General features: G+C 38.4%; 1 protein-coding gene across 16 annotated transcripts in view; it reads left to right on the top strand.

Annotated features, from left to right (window-relative positions):
* Positions 1-18,384, top strand: part of DOP1A (DOP1 leucine zipper like protein A) — a 105,190-nt gene that overhangs the window by 80,741 nt on the left and 6,065 nt on the right. For 15 of the 16 annotated variants that reach the window (XM_063637827.1, XM_055274140.2, XM_055274135.2 and 12 more), the window contains 12 exons: positions 1,416-1,471; positions 2,928-3,032; positions 6,004-6,070; positions 6,299-6,443; positions 6,713-6,792; positions 7,939-8,048; positions 8,314-8,463; positions 8,603-8,664; positions 10,377-10,529; positions 11,599-11,735; positions 13,007-13,062; positions 15,663-15,827. In XM_063637827.1, coding sequence (XP_063493897.1) covers positions 1,416-1,471; positions 2,928-3,032; positions 6,004-6,070; positions 6,299-6,443; positions 6,713-6,792; positions 7,939-8,048; positions 8,314-8,463; positions 8,603-8,664; positions 10,377-10,529; positions 11,599-11,735; positions 13,007-13,062; positions 15,663-15,827 — 1,286 coding nt within the window. Of the gene's footprint in view, positions 1-1,415; positions 1,472-2,927; positions 3,033-6,003; positions 6,071-6,298; positions 6,444-6,712; positions 6,793-7,938; positions 8,049-8,313; positions 8,464-8,602; positions 8,665-10,376; positions 10,530-11,598; positions 11,736-13,006; positions 13,063-15,662; positions 15,828-15,968; positions 17,025-18,384 lie in introns of those variants that run through there. The other variant, XM_063637830.1, reaches the window with a different exon arrangement.

Here is an 18,384-nt window from a genome sequence, read left to right as displayed (position 1 = left end):
TTGTAGTGACTTGCTATTCTGATTATCCGGTAGCCAGTGAAGAGCAGTTAACTGCTCCTATCTTCATATGTACCTCAAAGGTAGTCAGGGACCATGTGACTAAATTCTCAGGGGAGATTTTTCTGGTCACTTAAAGAACACAAGCCAGAGCTCAAGATTCGCTTCTCTCAGTTGTTGCCATTTTTCACAGCTTCCTTATTGCTTTCTTTTCTGAATGAATCTCTTAATTCTGTGAACTCCCCAAATTTTGCCATAACCTTAGTTCTAATCAATGTCATTTCTTGACCATGTATAATACTGTGTTATGCAACTGCTCCACTATGAATGACATAGTCTCTGCACACACATTGCTGTGTTTCTGGGCAAAAATAAAAGTCTGCAAATTAGGAATATTACAGACTTTTCTCTTTTTCTACTCTTTGTTCAAGCAATATCAAGAGGTCGTATTTTCTCAGAAAGTATTTACCAACTACAAACATTAGACTTTGAGCCAAGCCAAAATAGACATAATCACATCCTTTAAAGAATTATGATATGTATCTGAAAATGTTGAATTATGTTTTCCTTTTATCTTGAGTTTCCAAAGGGAGTAAGATGTGTGTGAATAGTCAGTGTCCTTATTAAGTTTTTAATAAAAACTGGGGCATTTGTCATAGGATTTTTAGTTTGTATTTTGAGTACCTATTTGTGCCAGACATTGAGCTACACATGAGGGATATGAAAACAAATTAGAGCCAATCCACCATCCTGCCCCACCAACCTGTGTCCCCTTATTAAGTTCTGAATCTATTAGACACTTGATTTTTGAACGGGAAACCTTCAAGGAAATAGTTGGAACGAAAAAAGCAGAAATTGATAAATGTCAGTGGTCATCAATATCATTCTCTGGCCTCTTGTTAATTTCCAAGGGCAGGTGTTTTATTTTTATTATATATTACACTCAACACTATCTTTAATTTCGTGGCTATGTTTAAAGCTCTTAGGAATTGATCACAAATTTGAACTACACTAATTGAACAGATATGTGTAATAAGACTTAAATACACATTTCATTAAAAATCTCAACGTCATTCTGATAGCACCAAGCATAAGCTACCTAAAATATTGTTGATACTTATAGAGTACATGAATCATTTAAAAGTGAGTGGTGGACTATCAACATCTGATATATGGAAGGAAAAATTGACAATCTTTCCATTCCTTCCATCTGTTTTCAACTTTTAAAATAGCTCTTGTGTCTGAGTTTTTCCTACTGGGTGGAAGAGAGCTGCATGGCTCATTAATGAAAAATTGATGATTTTGTTCTTTCAGTTTTTTTAATTAAAAATTGGCAGTAAGATACAGAGTAGTTGCAACAATGAAAAAGCAAAGGCAGCATTCTTCTTCACTATAAAATTGATTTCTTTTATTTATAGAAACATCTTTCTTTGGAAGTCTGCATGCTTCAGTTTTTCTATGCTTATATTCAAAGGTAAGATTACTGATATTGATCTCTCCTTACTATGTTGCTAGAAACAGAGAAACATTATTTATGGATATATTAATACAAGTAATGAGTGTCTTAATGACCCAGCCATGTATATCCTACAAACCTAAAGACCTAAGGATATTGAAGATTCCTAGATAGTAAAACACTGAGTTGTGATAAAATCATTTAAATATAAACGAAAAGCTGAACCTACTCTCGAAACTATGCATATTGCCACTGAATCCATTATTTTGGTATAGGTGAACATACAGTAATTCATTCTGCTTTTTTAATGTTAGGAATGATTACATGAAATATCTATTATATTCCATTTTGCGTTTAACTGACCTGTGAACAGAAGTTATGATCTGAGTTTTTATAACTTCTTACTCAAGAACCTGACTCTTCATCCTCCTTTATAATTCCATTTTATTCACCAAACTCAGCCTCCATTTGTAATCAGTGACTAGCATTATAAGGTCAGGCTATTGAGTGTATTTAAACTGGTTGTGACCTACAGCAAGCACTGCCTAAAATCTGAACTTATATACAGACAGGCGTTAGGGTTAAGGTCAGACTGAAACAAAGATAGTCTTCATTATTTTTACAGGTTAAAGACTAATGTTCAGTTGACAGCCCTCCATAACATGAGCTGGAGACTTACAAGGTGAAGGAAAAAGAACTAAGAGGGAAATGGAGAGACCAGGCTAGGGAGTACGTGACTGTGGTATCAGTAGTTAAACTGAGAATTATTGCAGTTGTATTTTACTTTTGAGATCCCATGTGATAAATGGGATTTCAATAGAAAAATTTCTAGATTAAGAAATTGCAGGCTAGGGGTGGTGACTCTCGTCTGTAATCTCAGCACTTTGGGAGGCCGAGGTGGGCAGATCACAAAGTCAGGAGATCAAGACCATACTGGCCAACATGGTGAAACCCTGTCTCTACTAAAAATACAAAAATTAGCTGGGCATGGCAGCGCAGTAGTCCTAGCTACTCAGGAGGCTGAGGCAGGAGAGAATTGCTTGAACTGGGGAGGTGGAGGCTGCGGTGAGCCAAGATTGGGCCACTGCACTCTAGCTTGGGCAACAGAGTAAGACTCCATCTCAAAAAAAAAAAAACAAAGAAAAAAAGAAAAAAGAAATTGCACTGGGGCCAGATGCAGTGGCTCATGCCCGTAATCCCAACACTTTGGGAGGCCAAAGCAGGTGGATCGCTTGATCCCAGGAGTTTGAGACCAGCCTGGGCAACATGGTGAAATTCCATCTCTATTTAAAAAAAAAGAAAGAAACTGCATTGATATTTTAACTGTGTTGGTTTACTAATTAATGTTAGTAAAAATGTAAAGTTTTTAGGAATTTTGTTCTATCATTGTCTATAAAAATTTAGAGAATGTTCCACAAACTAGTAGAAAACCATAGTTTATTGTGGCTTTTGTATAAACTATATTATCTTGCAGAATTCCAGTGCCCAATTTAGTGGATAGCTGGGCGTCACTGTTGATACTTCTGAAAGACTCCATACAACTGAGTCTTCCAGCTCCAGGGCAGTTTCTTATACTTGGGTAAGCAATTTCATTTAAAAATATTATTTGAAATAAAAGGATAATGTTAATTGTCCGAGTTGCCAAGTATTAATAATAGATGTTTTAGGTGACAGTGATCTCTCTACCTTCTCATAGTGTTCTTGAGATGCAAAACTAGATGTATAAGGCCTGTTTAAGAAAAAAAAAGTGGGAGGCAGGGTGAGAGGAGGAAACAGTCTATGTTTATACATATACAAAATGTAACTACACTAACATAAAACTGTTACAACAGTAGCTGTTTCCGTGGTGGTGGAGAGAACGGGATGGAAAGGGGAGGGGGTGATGTAGCATGGCTGAAGGGGAACTTTATAGAGGAGGTGCACTTGAGCTGGGCCCCAAACCTAAACAGGCTGGGAAAATTTTTCTCTCTGTGTCTTGGAGTTTCCTGATTTATCTTAATGATTTATATGATTATTTGATGAATGTTAGTCACCCATGACTGCAAGTACTGGGATGTCATAGACAGTCTCTGTTTCTTGCTTGCCATTATTCTTGATTCCTAATAGGTCCCCAGGAAATACTTGATAAGTGAATAGAGGTGGTGGGCACAGAAAGCCTTTGTGAAACAGGAAGGGGAAGGGTATTCTGGGGCAAAGTACATTGTCTGATTTGGTAATAGAGCAGGGCACAGGCAGTGGTATAGTGGAAAATAAGGCTGGATGAAAAGGGAAATGGGAGCTAGATGGGGCAGGATCTTGAATTTTATTTTAAAGAATTTGGTCTTGCAAGGGAGTGGGAGCGGTTGCAGGTTTTTGAGGAGAGACATGACTGGCATGTTAGTAGTAGTAGGCTAGATCAGAGGGGAAAGAGGCTAGACTAGGAATTCTATTTCAAGTGGGATGTGTGGGGATGGTTTCAACTATTGATGGGATTAAAAGAACAGGATAAAGAAGAAGGGGCCAGCAAAGGAGATAGAAAGGGAAGTATCAAAAAGTTAGAAGAAAACCAGGCATTTAATTGTTCCAGAACCAAAGGGAGGTTAAGAGGGCATGGTTAACACCTTCAGAGAGGTTAAGGAAGGTGAGGAATAATAAAAGGCTATGTTTGTTGACAATCTGGACAGGCATCCTAATTATCTAATCACCAGTTATCTGATGACTTTGGAGAGAGGGTTTGGAGAGGTAGAAGCACAGATGTGTTAACAGCAAATGCTTAGTGTGCGAAAGTAAATGTCGATTCTTCTTTGAGGATATTTGATCATGAAAAGAAAGAAAGAAGCCACGTGCGGTGGCTCATGCCTGCAATCCCAGCACTTTGGGATGCTGAAGCAAGACAATTGCTTGAGCCTGGGAGTTTGAGACCAGCCCAGGCAACACAGGGAGACCGTGTCTCTACAAACAATTTAAAAATTAGCCAGGTGTGGTCACACATGCCTGTAGTCCCAGCTACACAGGAGTTGTCATAAGGTTCAGAGAGGGAATGTATGTACAGTTGTTGGAATCATCACCAAATAACCCTGCTGGCTAATTTCATCAAAAAAATTAAGTTCATTTGTTGTGATCTGTAGCTGTTCCCCTCCAATATTTTACTGTTTCCTCACATGCCTTTTCTTCCTTTCAGAATGAAGGATCCTCTTCCTTTACAACATGTGCATATGCTGAATGTTAAAACAAAAAGTTGAAAGTTGAACATTTTCAGTTATACTAGAAACTTAATTTCCTTTTAAAATTTGTCAGTTTACCTTTTTGCCAAACATTGTACTGATCCTCTAAAATTACCTAATTAAAAAATAGAAATTGATATGAAGGTTGCTGTTTAGTTTCATTTTACATATAATTTCTTTTAAAAAATCATGTCAGAGTGCCATCCTAACACGGTGAAACCCCGTCTCTACTAAAAATACAAAAATTAGCTGGGCGTGGTGGTGGGCGCCTGTAGTCTCAGCTACTCCGAGAGTCTGAGGCAGGAGAATGGCGTGAACCCGGGAGGCGGAGCTTGCAGTGAGCTGAGATCGCGCCACTGCACTCCAGCCTGGGTGACAGAGAAAGACTCTGGCTCAAAAAAAAAAAAAAAAAAAAAATCAAAAAATCATGTCAGAGTGAATATTGAGTAGACTCTTAGCAAATAATGAAAATGGAAATTTTTTTCTTCATGAACTGTTTTTAATGTGTTATGGTAAGAAATTATTTCTGTGTTACAATTTAAGATTTTTTAAACTTTTCTGTTTATATATAAAACACACATAGAAAAATACACAAATAATTAGTACACAACTCTACAAATGCAAAGTTTGTAAAAAGTCAACATACCACTATATCATTACAAACCCAAATTAAGAAATAAAACACCATGTGTCCCTCCACACCTCTCCCAATTACTATTCTTTTATCTCCCCAAATGTAACCACTATTCTAACACCACAGATGGATTTTGCCTTGTTTTTGAACTATAAGTATATATAAATATTTTGTGTCTGGCTTCTTTTGTTCAACATATGTTTATGAGATTCATTTATGTAATTCACATATCTGTAATTTTTCATTGTTGTTTAGTATTTGAACATTCTGCAATTTGTTTTTTCTTTGATATGGGATCTTGCCAGGTTTCCCAGGCCAGAGTGCAGTGGTTATTCACAGCATGATCGTAGCACACTGCAGCCTTGGCCTCAAGCATTTCTCCTGCCTTAGCCTACCAAGTAGCTGGAACTACAGGCATGCACCACCACGCCTGACCACATTCCACAATTTATCTTTTCTGCTCTTGTTGGACATCTGGGTTCTTTCCACTTTGGGGCTCTTACAAATATTACTACTTTGAGCATCTTTATACAATGTCTTTTCATGAGTATGTTTATGAATGTCAGTTGAGTCATAGGATATGTATATATATTAAATATTTAAAATGGAAATCAAGACCATTAAGCCACTTAACTCATCGTGAGAAATTAGATCGCATTGGTTTCTTTTAGACTGATATTTCCCGTTTCTGTTTTCTCTTTGGCCCTATTTAGGGTTCTGAATGAGTTTATTATGAAAAACCCTAGTTTGGAAAATAAAAAAGACCAAAGAGACCTTCAGGTAAGGCAGTCTGAGTTAAGAGCTGTTGCCAAAACTGTTTCTCAGTGCCCTCAATTTGAAAATGAGAGAGTCAGATAAGGTAAACTGAAGTTTCTTTCCACTCTGAACATTCTATGGGAATCAACAATGTCTACTGTAAAATATCTATTATCAGAAATATAAACTACAGAAGTTCATAACTAGTGTGCCTGTGTGTACATATATAGTTGTTCTTCCTTATTTTTTTAGGATGTAACTCACAAAATAGTAGATGCAATTGGTGCAATTGCTGGTTCTTCTCTGGAACAAACAACATGGCTGCGACGAAATCTTGAAGTTAAGCCTTCTCCCAAAATAATGGTAGATGGAACCAATGTGGAATCTGATGTTGAAGGTATTCTTGTCAAACACTTAGGTTTATTGTCTGTAAGCAGGCATATATTTACTAAGAAATCATTTTGCCTAGCACTATAAGTACCACAAATTTATCCCTTTTCTCATGTTTAACAAGTAAGTTTTTTTCAGTGGGAAATATATATATATATACACACACACACACACATACATATATATACACACATATACACACAGACACACACACACACATATAAAATTTATTTTCAGTGGGAATTAGCCATATCTTTAATTTTCTCTTATTTATAGATATGTTATCACCTGCAATGGAAACCGCAAACATAACTCCTTCTGTATATAGTGTCCATGCATTGACATTACTCTCTGAGGTAAATACTAAGCTTTTTCACATGAACTCTCAAGTAGACTGTTTCATTATTAAAAATTAGCAAGTAATTTTTATAGAGAGATTTCTAATTTGAGGAACTATTTTGTGCTTCTAGAAATCACTATATAGAATTAATATAAAGTTTTGGCCTTGTATGTATTTGGATTATTTAGTTTGCCAAACATTAGTGATAAATTTAGATATTGCTCCCCTTCTCCATGTCCTATTCTTTTTTATGTGAGTTTTTTTTTGTTTTTTTTTTTTTGAGACGAAGTTTCACTCTTGTTCCCCAGGCTGGAGTCAAATGGCATGATCTCAGCTCACTGCAACCTCTGCGTCCCGGGCTCAAGCTATTCTTCTCCCTCAGCTTCCTAAGTAGCTGAGACTACGGGTGTGTGCCACCACACCCAGCTAATTTTTGTATTTTTAGTAGAGACAGGGTTTCACCAGTTTGGCCAGGCTGGTCTCGAACTCCTGACCTCAGGTAATTCGCCCACCTGGGCTTCCCAAAGTGCTGAGGTTACAGGCATGAGCCACCACGCCCGGCCTGGGGAGGGGTGGAGGTGATCTAAAGCCTGCCACTATAATGTATTTTACAGTTTACCAGACATTTTCATGTACATTGTCTGACAGGTTCTTTTTTATACCCTATTATACAAATGTCATTTTGTTTCCTCTTTGCAGATGTGGATAGTGACCTTTACAAAGATCAGAACAATAGGACTAAGGCCAAACAGCTGTTAATTGACAGTCTTGGAATTTGAACAGCCCAGTTCAATTGTTTGGTTTTTTTTTTTTTTTCTAAACTACATTTTAGCTGAGTCAGGGAAAAAGAATACTATAGTTTCTAGTACTAAATTCACTGTTTACTCACTGTCACAGAAGGTTCTTGAACTCTTTTCTTTTTTGTACTTCCCTATCTCAGTTGGAAATGGCAAGATTTGCCCATATTTATATCCTATAGTAACAATGTACAAAAAAGCAGATGGTGGCAAAACTCATTAACATAAAAATGATTCAGGAAGATGTAATTTTAGATTTTTCTAATTTTAAGTAGTCTGGGTTTTCTAGCTAACTGAATATCAGTACCTTGGGATGATGTCAGTTTCACCTCATACGTTACTCTTCATTTTTTATGTTTTTATAGGTTTTGGCTCATCTTTTGGATATGGTTTTCTATAGTGATGAAAAGGAGCGGGTTATTCCTTTACTTATAAATATTATGCATTATGTTGTGCCCTACCTCAGAAATCACAGGTACTATTATTATTTAAATAGTTTTTTAAATTCATAGCTTGTCAGAAGCAAGTTCTGTTCCCTTATTGCCATTTCTAGAATTATCACAAAATGACATTTTTACCTTGAATTACAATTGTTTAAAAAAATTCATATATTATTTTTCTTATGGTGCTATTTCCTATCTTCATGTCACTGTCTTAGGTAAATGTGAACATTTGTGTATAACTTGATAGGATGATTAAAGTTAGGACACATAGGTTAAGGTGGTTTTTCTTCCTTGTAGTGCACATAATGCCCCTAGTTACCGAGCTTGTGTCCAGCTGCTCAGCAGTCTTAGTGGGTATCAGTACACACGGAGAGCTTGGAAAAAAGAAGCTTTTGACCTCTTTATGGATCCCAGTTTCTTTCAGATGGATGCCTCTTGTGTTAATCAGTAAGTTGTCCTCTTATTTGTATTCAGTATGATAATGCACCTCCCAGTCTGTTGAAATCAGCTACTCCCCTGGAAAGTTAGAATACTGTTCTTTAACACTAACAGCATAATTCCATGTTGTAATCCTTATCTCTTTCAGTTGGAGAGCAATTATGGACAATCTGATGACACATGATAAAACAACATTTAGAGATTTGATGAGTGAGTATTATGGGATGACAATCCAAGTTCTTTCCTGTACGTGATTCCTTCTTACTATTTACTTTTACTCTTTTCTGGAGACGATGAGACTACTGAATTAGCTCTTTGTCAAGTGTCAGTGGGGATATATGCTCTAGGGAAAGCACACTACTTTCTATACGCTATGGGAATATAATCTTAAAATTTACAGAGGACAACTTAAGTGATAATAAGTAAAACTATTTGTCCTTTTGCAGCAACTAGTGGAAGGAAGGGGCCATGTCTAATTTGACTCTAAATTATTTCCTCAGCACACAGCATCATACCCAGCACATAATAGCACTCAATAAATAATTATTCGGTGAATGAGAGACTGACAGATGATGAAGTGCAAAAGGCAGGCAGTCGAATCCAGCCTATCAGACAAGTCACTTTAAATCTCCAGGGCTCTTTATTTCATCTGAAGGAAGAAAGAGGGGTGCCAAGAAGGGCAGAACCACCCCCCACCTCCCTTTCTACTCTTATCTTGATTGGTTTTATAGTTTAGGATTCCATTTAGAATTTCATCTGAATAAAGTTTTAAAAAACATTTGAAAGTTATCAAACTTAAATAGCAGTGACACTGTATGATTCTGTAATATTTTTTAACAAATTCTTTAGCCAAAGCTGCAGTTTTCTCATTTGGAAAAAGGGCAGAATATCTGTTTTATCTTCATAAGGTTGTTTTAAGGTTCAGATTTATCCATTCAACAAATTTTTATTAAAAGACAACAGTGGGCCACGCATTGCGCTACCCTTAATGAAATTTTAAAAGTTGTGAAGGAAATAGGGCAATGTGTGATGGATTTTAAGTAACAGCTAAATAGCTCATATACAAGGTGAAACTAAAGAAGCCAACCATGAGAAGGCCTAGGGTCAAAATATTCCAGGAATAGGGAATAAGAATTACGAAAGTTGGCTGGGTGCAGTGGCTCACGCCTGTAATCCTAGCACTTTGACAGGCCAAGGCAGTAGGATTGTTTGAGGCCAGGAGTTTGAGACCAACCTGGACAAAATAGCGAGACCCCAGCTCTACAAAAAAAAAAATTTAAATTGGCCAAATGTGGTATGTACCTCCTGAGTAGTCTCAGCTACTCAGGAGGCAGGAGGATTGCTTGAGCCCAGGTGGTTGAGGCTGCAGTGAGCCATGATTGTGCCCACTGCACTTCAGCCTGGGTGACAGAGCAAGATACCATCTCGAAGAAAAATACAAATAAATTGCAAAGGTCTTGGGATGGGAGCACGCTTGGTGCACTGAGGGAATGACAAGCAAGACAATGTGGCTACAGCAGAATGAGTTGAGGGTGAGGAATGACTTGAGGAAGGAGAGGTAGGTAGGCAAGGCTACAGCAGAAAGTATTTTTAAAGTAACGAGAAGGATTTAAGCAGATGGCCTCAAATATTAAAGGGTTTCCTCAGGGTTTTATATAAATGGTATTATTAGTGGTTTTACCTTCTAAAACCTACAGTTCTAAATTTTCCTCTCTCCATCACAATTCCTACCATTTTGGTCCTCTGGCTTATATATGCTGGATCTGTTGGCCAGCCTGTCTGCCCCAGAGAGGGGCATCAAGTTTTGTACCCCAAGCTCCTCTCAGTTTTGGATGTCATAGAGCATCTAGCTATTTTAAAAAACAACAGAATAATCTTTTTCCAAATGAAAGTGTCACAGTCTCTTTCACTTGCTTTTTCAGCTCGAGTAGCAGTGGCTCAAAGCAGTTCACTTAATCTCTTTGCAAACCGTGATGTGGAGCTAGAACAGAGAGCTATGCTTCTTAAAAGATTAGCATTTGCTATTTTTAGCAGTGAAGTTGACCAGTACCAGAAATATCTTCCAGATATACAAGGTAAAAAATGAAAAACCCTTTATTTTTTCTCTTTCTAGCTATAGGTTTTTGGTTCCTTAGAAAATAGTTCTCTAAATTCTAAGTTAGGGTAAAATATATCAAATGTAGATCAATCGGGAATTAGAAATTTTTCTACTGAAACAACGAAAATCATCAATGCCAGCATCTAAAAGAAATCATCACTGAGTTGTAGCACTTGCCTAAATGTGGTCTGTATTTTATTGTTTAGTTCACATTTCTTAGGAATTCATGTTTGAGGATGAGGTATAAGATGATTTTGCTGCAGGCAGTCATGTTAGCATGTTCTCCTTGTGGACAAGAATTTGTGTACTCTGAGAAGACCAAAATATAAGGCAAAGCCAGGAAATTGTGGCTGGAAGTAACACCTGGAGATCTGTAATTTGGGGACTGCATGGGGGATTATGTAACATTTTCGGTAACTTCATCAAGTGGGTTTGGTGATCTTCTGTGTCCAGAAGGATATCAGTACACACGTCATCACCCTGTACCACCAAATAGCTCCACAATGGGGATTTATCCAGAACAGAATTATTTGCTGCTCGAGTCAGCATACTCTAAAGCCTCCAGCCTCAGGAGCCAAAATGGGAACGTGATAGTTGTCATCTCTCTAGGGAGAATTTTCTTTTCTCCCAGAAGACAAATGATTCCTTGTTTCCTAACCTTTTATGCCTAATTTCAGTTATACAAAATGTATACTATTTGTCCCTACGACTTTTTTGTTTAAGTTGACTAGATCAGTACTACTCAAAGTATGGTCCATGGACCAGTAACCCGTCTGTTATCCCATCCATACATACAAAAATTTAGAGTAAACTTTTATTTGCTATTTGACAGAATCTGCTTAATAAGAAAATGACATTTGTATTTTGTGTATCTTTGTTTAATTGGAGTTTTCTTATTCATTATTTTATGAAAATACAACAGTTTTGAATGTTTTTTAAGTTTATCCTTTACTACAGATAGTTTGAGAGTACTGGACCAGATGATATAGAAAGTTTTGTGTGATTAAAATTATTTAGTTATTGAAAATGCTCTGCATTTCTTTCAGAGAGATTGGTTGAAAGTCTCCGTTTGCCACAGGTGCCAACTCTCCATTCTCAAGTGTTCCTGTTTTTCAGAGTGTTACTTTTAAGAATGTCTCCCCAACATCTTACCTCACTCTGGCCTACCATGATTACAGAACTTGTGAGTTAATTTTAATTCAGTCAGGTTATAAATCTAAATGATAAAACAGTGATTAGTTTCCATGTGCTTACTAGATATAACGAATATTGGGAGAGAATTGAGCTGTAGTTAAACCAGTTACTGACACTGTTTACAGTTGAAAATAGTAAAATAAGTCAGATTCCATTTCCATACAGCTTAAATTTACAAACATGCAACATAGATGGATGGCCAGCTCCTTGTGAGTGATTACTTTCTTGGATCTGGTTTAGTGTTTAGTCTGTACTACGCTACATTTTTAACTCTGTCATGGCCTACAGTCCTGACAATAGCAGCTGGACCCATTTACAATAGCTGTAGCTGTACCTCTAGTGATAGAGATGGCTGAGCTGGATTTCACTGCTCTGAGATATTACATATACTCACTCTTGAAGTGCAGCACCTACCCCATTTAAACTTGCTTCAGAGAGACTTTCACAAAGATTTACTTACCTACCAAACGGTAACACCTTCCCAAGTCCCACCTACACCCTTCTGTTCCCCTCCTCAAACCGTACCCAGTCATCCTCCTCCTCATCAGAATGATTTGGGGAGTTAGGAAAGAGGAATGAGTAAAGAAAGGAAAAGGAATCTATCTCTCTGAAAATCTAGCTTTATAGTTTCCCTACAAATATAATTGCTTTAATATTTCTTTTATTTTTCCTTTTTTGTTTTTTTTTTTTTTTTTTTTTTTTTTTTTGAGATGGAGTCTCGCTCTGTCAGCCAGGCTGGAGTGCAGTGGCGCAATCTTGGCTCACTGCAAGCTCTGCCTCCCGGGTTCAGGCCATTCTCCTGCCTCAGCCTCCCAAGTAGCTGGGACTACAGGCGCCTGCCACCACGCCCGGCTAATTTTGTTTTGTATTTTTAGTAGAGACGGGGTTTCAGCGTGTTAGCCAGGATGGTCTCGATCCCCTGACCTTGTGATCCGCCCACCTCAGCCTCCCAAAGTGCTGGGATTACAGGCGTGGGCCACCACACCAGATCTGTTTTCCTTTTTTAATAACTGTAACTCTTTCATAATCACTAAAAAACAAAAGCTCGCCTTCTTCTCACTGGATTTCACCACATGATTAGCAAGGCCCTATGTGGCTAAATTTGCAGTTTACCTTCAGAAACTAAGTATAATTTAAAAGATTCTGAAAATGTATTCTAAAATTTGTTTTTGCGTTACTGAAAATATAACTTAAAGATAACTTGAAAGGATTAAATAGCCAGTTTAAATAAACATTTAACATTTATTTCCCCATTTTCAGGTACAAGTATTTTTATTGATGGAGCAGGAACTCACTGCTGATGAAGATATTTCACGGTAATATGTAATTTAAATATATTTTTGTCCATGTTTTAATATCCTGAAATCATTCAGAGTATTACTCAGCATCTAGGAGAATATAGATAGCATTTTTATGAATGCTTATTATCTAATTGATTACATTTGGATATAATGTAGTTTTACTTATTCCTTAAGCCCTTTAGATTGGATTAAGCCATCAGCATTCATTGCCTTGGGCCCCTAGACACAAATTTAGTTTAAAGCAATACGGTATTGTTTCAGCTACATGAGCTAGGCTGGTTTTGGTAAGTCAGATCTGGTCTCTGAAACATTGCAACATATAGCCAACCCTGTTATGGTAGTATGTCCGGAATGGGTGGGTTCTTGGTCTCACTGACTTCAAGCATGAAGCCGCGGACCCTCGCAGTGAGTGTGTTACAAGGCAGCGCGTCTGGAGTTGTTCGTTCCTCCTGGTGGGTTCGTGGTCTCGCTGGCTTCAGGAGTGAAGCTGCAGACCTTCGCAGTGAGTGTTACAGCTCTTAAGGCAGCGTGGACCCAAAGAGTGAGCAGCAGCAAGATTTATTGCAAAGAGCAAAATAACAAAGCTTCCACAGTGTGGAAGGGGACCTGAGCGAGTTGCCACTGCTGGCTCAGGCAGCCTGCTTTTTTTCTCTTATGTGGCCCCACCCACGTCCTGCTGATTGGTAGAGCTGAGTGGTCTGTTTTGACAGGGCGCTGATTGGTGCATTTACCATCCCTGAGCTAGACATAAAGGTTCTCCACCTCCCCATCAGATCAGTTAGATATACAGTATCGACACAAAGGTTCTCCAAGGCCCCACCAGAGCAGCTAGATACAGAGTGTTGACTGATGCACTCACAAACCCTGAGCTAGACACAGGGTGCTGACTGGTGTGCTCACAAACCTTGAGCTAGATACAGAGTGCCGATTGGTGTATTTACAATCCCTGAGCTGGACATAAAGGTTTTCCAAGGCCCCACCAGAGCCGCTAGATACAGAGTGTCGACTGGTGCATTCACAGAGCCTGAGCTAGACACAGGGTGCTGATTGGTGTGTTCACAAACCCTGAGCTAGACATAAAGGTTCTCCACATCTCCACCAGACTCAGGAGCCCAGCTGGCTTCACCCAGTGGATCCCGCACCGGGGCTGCAGGTGGAGCTGCCTGCCAGTCCCAAGCCGTGCACTCGCACTCCTCAGCCCTTGGGTGGTCGATGGGACTGGGCACTGTGGAGCAGGGGGTGGCGCTCGTCAGGGAGGGTCGGGCTGCACAGGAGCCCATGGAGGGGGTGGGAGGCTCAGGCATGGCGGCTGCAGGTCCCGAGCCCTGCCCTGTGGGAAGGCAGCTAAGGCCCAGTGAGAAATCGAGCGCAGCGCTGGTGGGCTGGCACTGCTGGGGGACCCAGTACACCCTCCACAGCCGCTGGCCCGGGTGCTAAGCCCCTCATTGACCAGGGCCAGCAGGGCTGGCAGGGCCAGGCCGGCTGCTCCAAGTGCGGGCCCGCCAAGCCCACGCCCACCCGGAACTCCAGCTGACCCGTAAGCGCCGCGCGCAGCCCCGGTTCCCGCTCGCGCCTCTCCCTCCACACCTCCCTGCAAGCCGAGGGAGCCAGCTCTGGCCTTGGCCAGTCCAGAAAGGGGCTCCCACAGTGCAGCGGTGGGCTAAAGGGCTCCTCAAGTGCTGCTGAAGTGGGAGCCCAGGCAGAGGAGGCACCGAGAGTGAGCGAGGGCTGTGAGGACTGCCAGCACACTGTCACCTCTCAGTAGGTAACCTGGAACCAGGCTATCCGTATGTGCAGATCTTCCAGATGGTCCCAATTTAATGTACTTTCATTCTTTTTAATAGAGGCAGTTTATTAATGTATGACTAAATACAATTTTTTATTTACACAAATTTATAAATTGAAAAGTTCCTTTAAGACCAAGTTTCTTGAATATATTTTCTTCTTCAGTAGTAGATTTATAAAAAGGATTTCATCTCCTGTAGTAATAACTGTTTATTATTATAGAGAACTTTCTCATCTTTGCAGAAACTGAGTAAAGAAGTTTCTCGCTTTTACAGTTTTTATTTTTATATTTCTTGAATGTAATATAAGTTATGTACTACTTTTTTTTAGACAGGGTCTCACTCTTTTCACCCAGGCTGGAATGCAGTGGTGTGATCCTGGCTCATTGCAGCCTCGACCTCCCAGACTCAGGTGATTCCCCAACCTCCGCCTCCTGAACAGCTGAGACCACAGGTGTGTGCCACCATGCCTGGCTGGTTTTTTTTTTTTTTTTTTTGGTATTTTTTGTAGAGACAGGGTTTCATCCTGTTGCCCAGGCTGGTGTCAAATTCCTGGGCTCAAACATTCCACCCGCCTTGGCATCCCAAAATGCTGGGATTACAGGCATAAGCCACTGCACCCAGTCTATATACTGTTTTTGCATTCTTAAAGAAGAAAAGTGAGTTTTTTATTTGAAAATGGTGACATTTCATCATGACCTTACTTAGCAGTTACTGGCACATTTATCTCAGGATGATTATGAAAAATATTAGCTGGAACTTTTAGATCTTTCCAGGAATTCCTGTGAGTAAATGGGTCCAGCTGCTGACAGCACTGTCTCCTGCTTACAGGACTTCAGGGCCCTCTGTGGCTGGTCTGGAGACAACGTACACAGGAGGTAATGGCTTCTCTACTTCATATAATAGCCAGCGGTGGTTAAACCTCTATCTCTCTGCTTGCAAATTTTTGGATTTGGCTCTCGCACTGCCCTCTGAAAACCTTCCTCAGTTTCAGATGTAAGTAAAAGCAAGGATATTAAATGGATATTTTTGAAAGTGCATTTGCTTTGGTCACTGACATCTATGACTAATTAAAAAGTTTTTTGTGTAAGTTGAAATATTCCTAATTTTTACTAAAATGTAATTCTTTTGGCACAGCAGTTACTGGAAGTAAATGGTCAATGTGGATATATTAACAGACTATTCAGTCAACAGATTGAGTACCTCCAGATGTGAGACAATGGGGTACATAACTCACATGCTTCAAGTCCAGGGAAGGAGACATACTGATACTATGGTGGCTCATGTACAAGACACACTGAGGCCACATAGCAGAGATCCCTACTAGCTCTGAAGGTCAGAGCAGGCCCTGAGGGGAGTCTTAACCTGAGGTGGTGAAGAATGACAGCTGGGAGAGTGAAGACAGAGGCAGCTGCAGACATGATACGTCTGAAGTGTAGAGAGATTGGTATTGCTGGAGCAGAATGTTGAGAAGAAGCTGGAAAGGGATTAAACCCCGTAAGACCTTGTAAGCTGTGTTAGAGAACTTGGACAGCTAAGGAAAGAAGTGATGTTATTAGGCTTGAATTTTAGAATGCTTATTTTGGCTATGTAGTGTGGAGAATGGACTGGAGATGGGCAAGACTAGAATGAAGGAGGTAGTTTTAGATGATAATGAATTGAACTGAAAGGAATAGGGGAAGAGTTGATAAAAGTAAATGCTCACAATGCCTTCTTCATAAGTGGCAAAAATATTTAATTATGGTTTTTCATATATAAATTTTAAAAACAATGGGCAAGCTATGTAAGATTGTTTTATCAAAATGTAGTTAAGGTAATATGAGAATTTATCCATAAGATCAAATATGTATTATTATATTGTGTCTTATTTTTCTTCTGGAATGGAAATAATAGGATAAAGAGTATGCTACTGAGCTTTTTCTCTTTTTTATTTGGACATGCTCCAAAATTTGCTATTTTACAAGCTTACTTTTCATTAAACTTAATGGTAAGAACTAGAAATTACTTTTAGAGTCATTCTAGTTCCTTTAATTTTCTCTTCTACTTGAAAACCATATATATATCTACTTTTTGATGAATTTCAGTTGTTGGGCATCTGTTACACAGATGTTACTCCTAAGGAAGTCCAGAAAAGAATATTAAACAGAATTGCAGGAAAGTGGCTAATATTAACCAAGACACTTACCTTCACAAAAGTGATAACTATTCTGTGGTGCTTTTGGAGAGACATGAAATAGTATGCTCATGATACTGACTTTTTATCTTCCATGACAAGAACCAAAATAAGTTTATCCTCTTTACTTGTCAAGATGTTACTACAAAAGGGAAGGAAATATGCTGTTATATTAATTAGTTTTTTTAAAAACTTACATCTTTCTAAAAATAAAAATCTATAAAGTAGAAAATGTGAATATTTTAATTATCTTGAAAGAGTAATATCTTAGCATGATCCATATTTGGAAAGTTCAAAATATTTGATAAGTTTACTGTATATAAATTTAAAAGTATCCATGTAACTAAAAGGTACTATAAAGTTCGAAAGATAGCAATGAATTGGCAAAAGATATTTTCAATGTATATGACAAAAGTCTAAAATGCGTAATGTATAAAAATAACCTGGTAGAAAAATGGGCCAATGAGCAAGACAGTTAATAATTTATAGGATGGTTTCTAAACATAGGAAAAGCTGCTCAGTTGTTCTCCGCAGTTTCCTATTAAAATTATAGATAACCATCAGAATGGTAAAGATCTGAAAGTTGCTTTCCTTTTATTTTTAGTAACAGAAGCATTCTTATTCTTGTTGGAAGTATACACTGATATTGTCCAATTGTTCAGAGGTTATATTTACCAAAATTTAAAATATGTATTATCTTTAAGGCTATAATTCTGCTACACCCAAGGATTTATCCTGTCTCTATATTCTCAGATGTGCACAAAAATAAATAAGCATTACATAAGGGTATCCATTGTGGTACTTTGTAAGTGCAAGAAATTGGACAATCTAGGCCATTGGCTGTGGTGTACTACTATGTTGCTGTTAAAAAGAATGAAGTTTTATATGATGCAGAATTGTCTCCAAGATATGGAATTAATATCAAATAAATTATATCAAAATATATATCCTACATGTATAATTAAATCAAAACAGGCAGCGATCATGTTTTTTTAAAGGAGAGGGTTGGTTGTGTGAATATGTACTCTTTTGGGCATAAACTCTCTGGAAGGACTTATGAAGCTGACAACATTGATGGATCCTATGCGGGGAGGGGAGACTACCTTTCTTTGGTATGCCCATTTATACTGTTCGAATTTTTCCCATGGTCGGATATTACTTTTACTTACTTATGAAAGACAAAATTACAAACAAAAATACAAGAGAAGTGCAAAAAAAGCCCTACTTAGTTTTCTTAAATTCATTCAACTTTTTACTCCTTTACTGTGCAACTAGGGAACATTTGGCCAATTATATGTTCAAAAATCAAGTCTTTGTCAGACTGTTATGTTACAGTACAAAGAGATAAGCTAAATAAAAACATTCTCCTTTTAAGAACCT

Source organism: Symphalangus syndactylus, chromosome 4, assembly GCF_028878055.3.
Source record: "Symphalangus syndactylus isolate Jambi chromosome 4, NHGRI_mSymSyn1-v2.1_pri, whole genome shotgun sequence".
NCBI classification, from domain to species: domain Eukaryota; kingdom Metazoa; phylum Chordata; class Mammalia; order Primates; family Hylobatidae; genus Symphalangus; species Symphalangus syndactylus.
The sequence above is the reverse complement of the archived record's forward strand: the minus strand, read 5'-3'. Positions and strand labels throughout refer to the sequence as shown.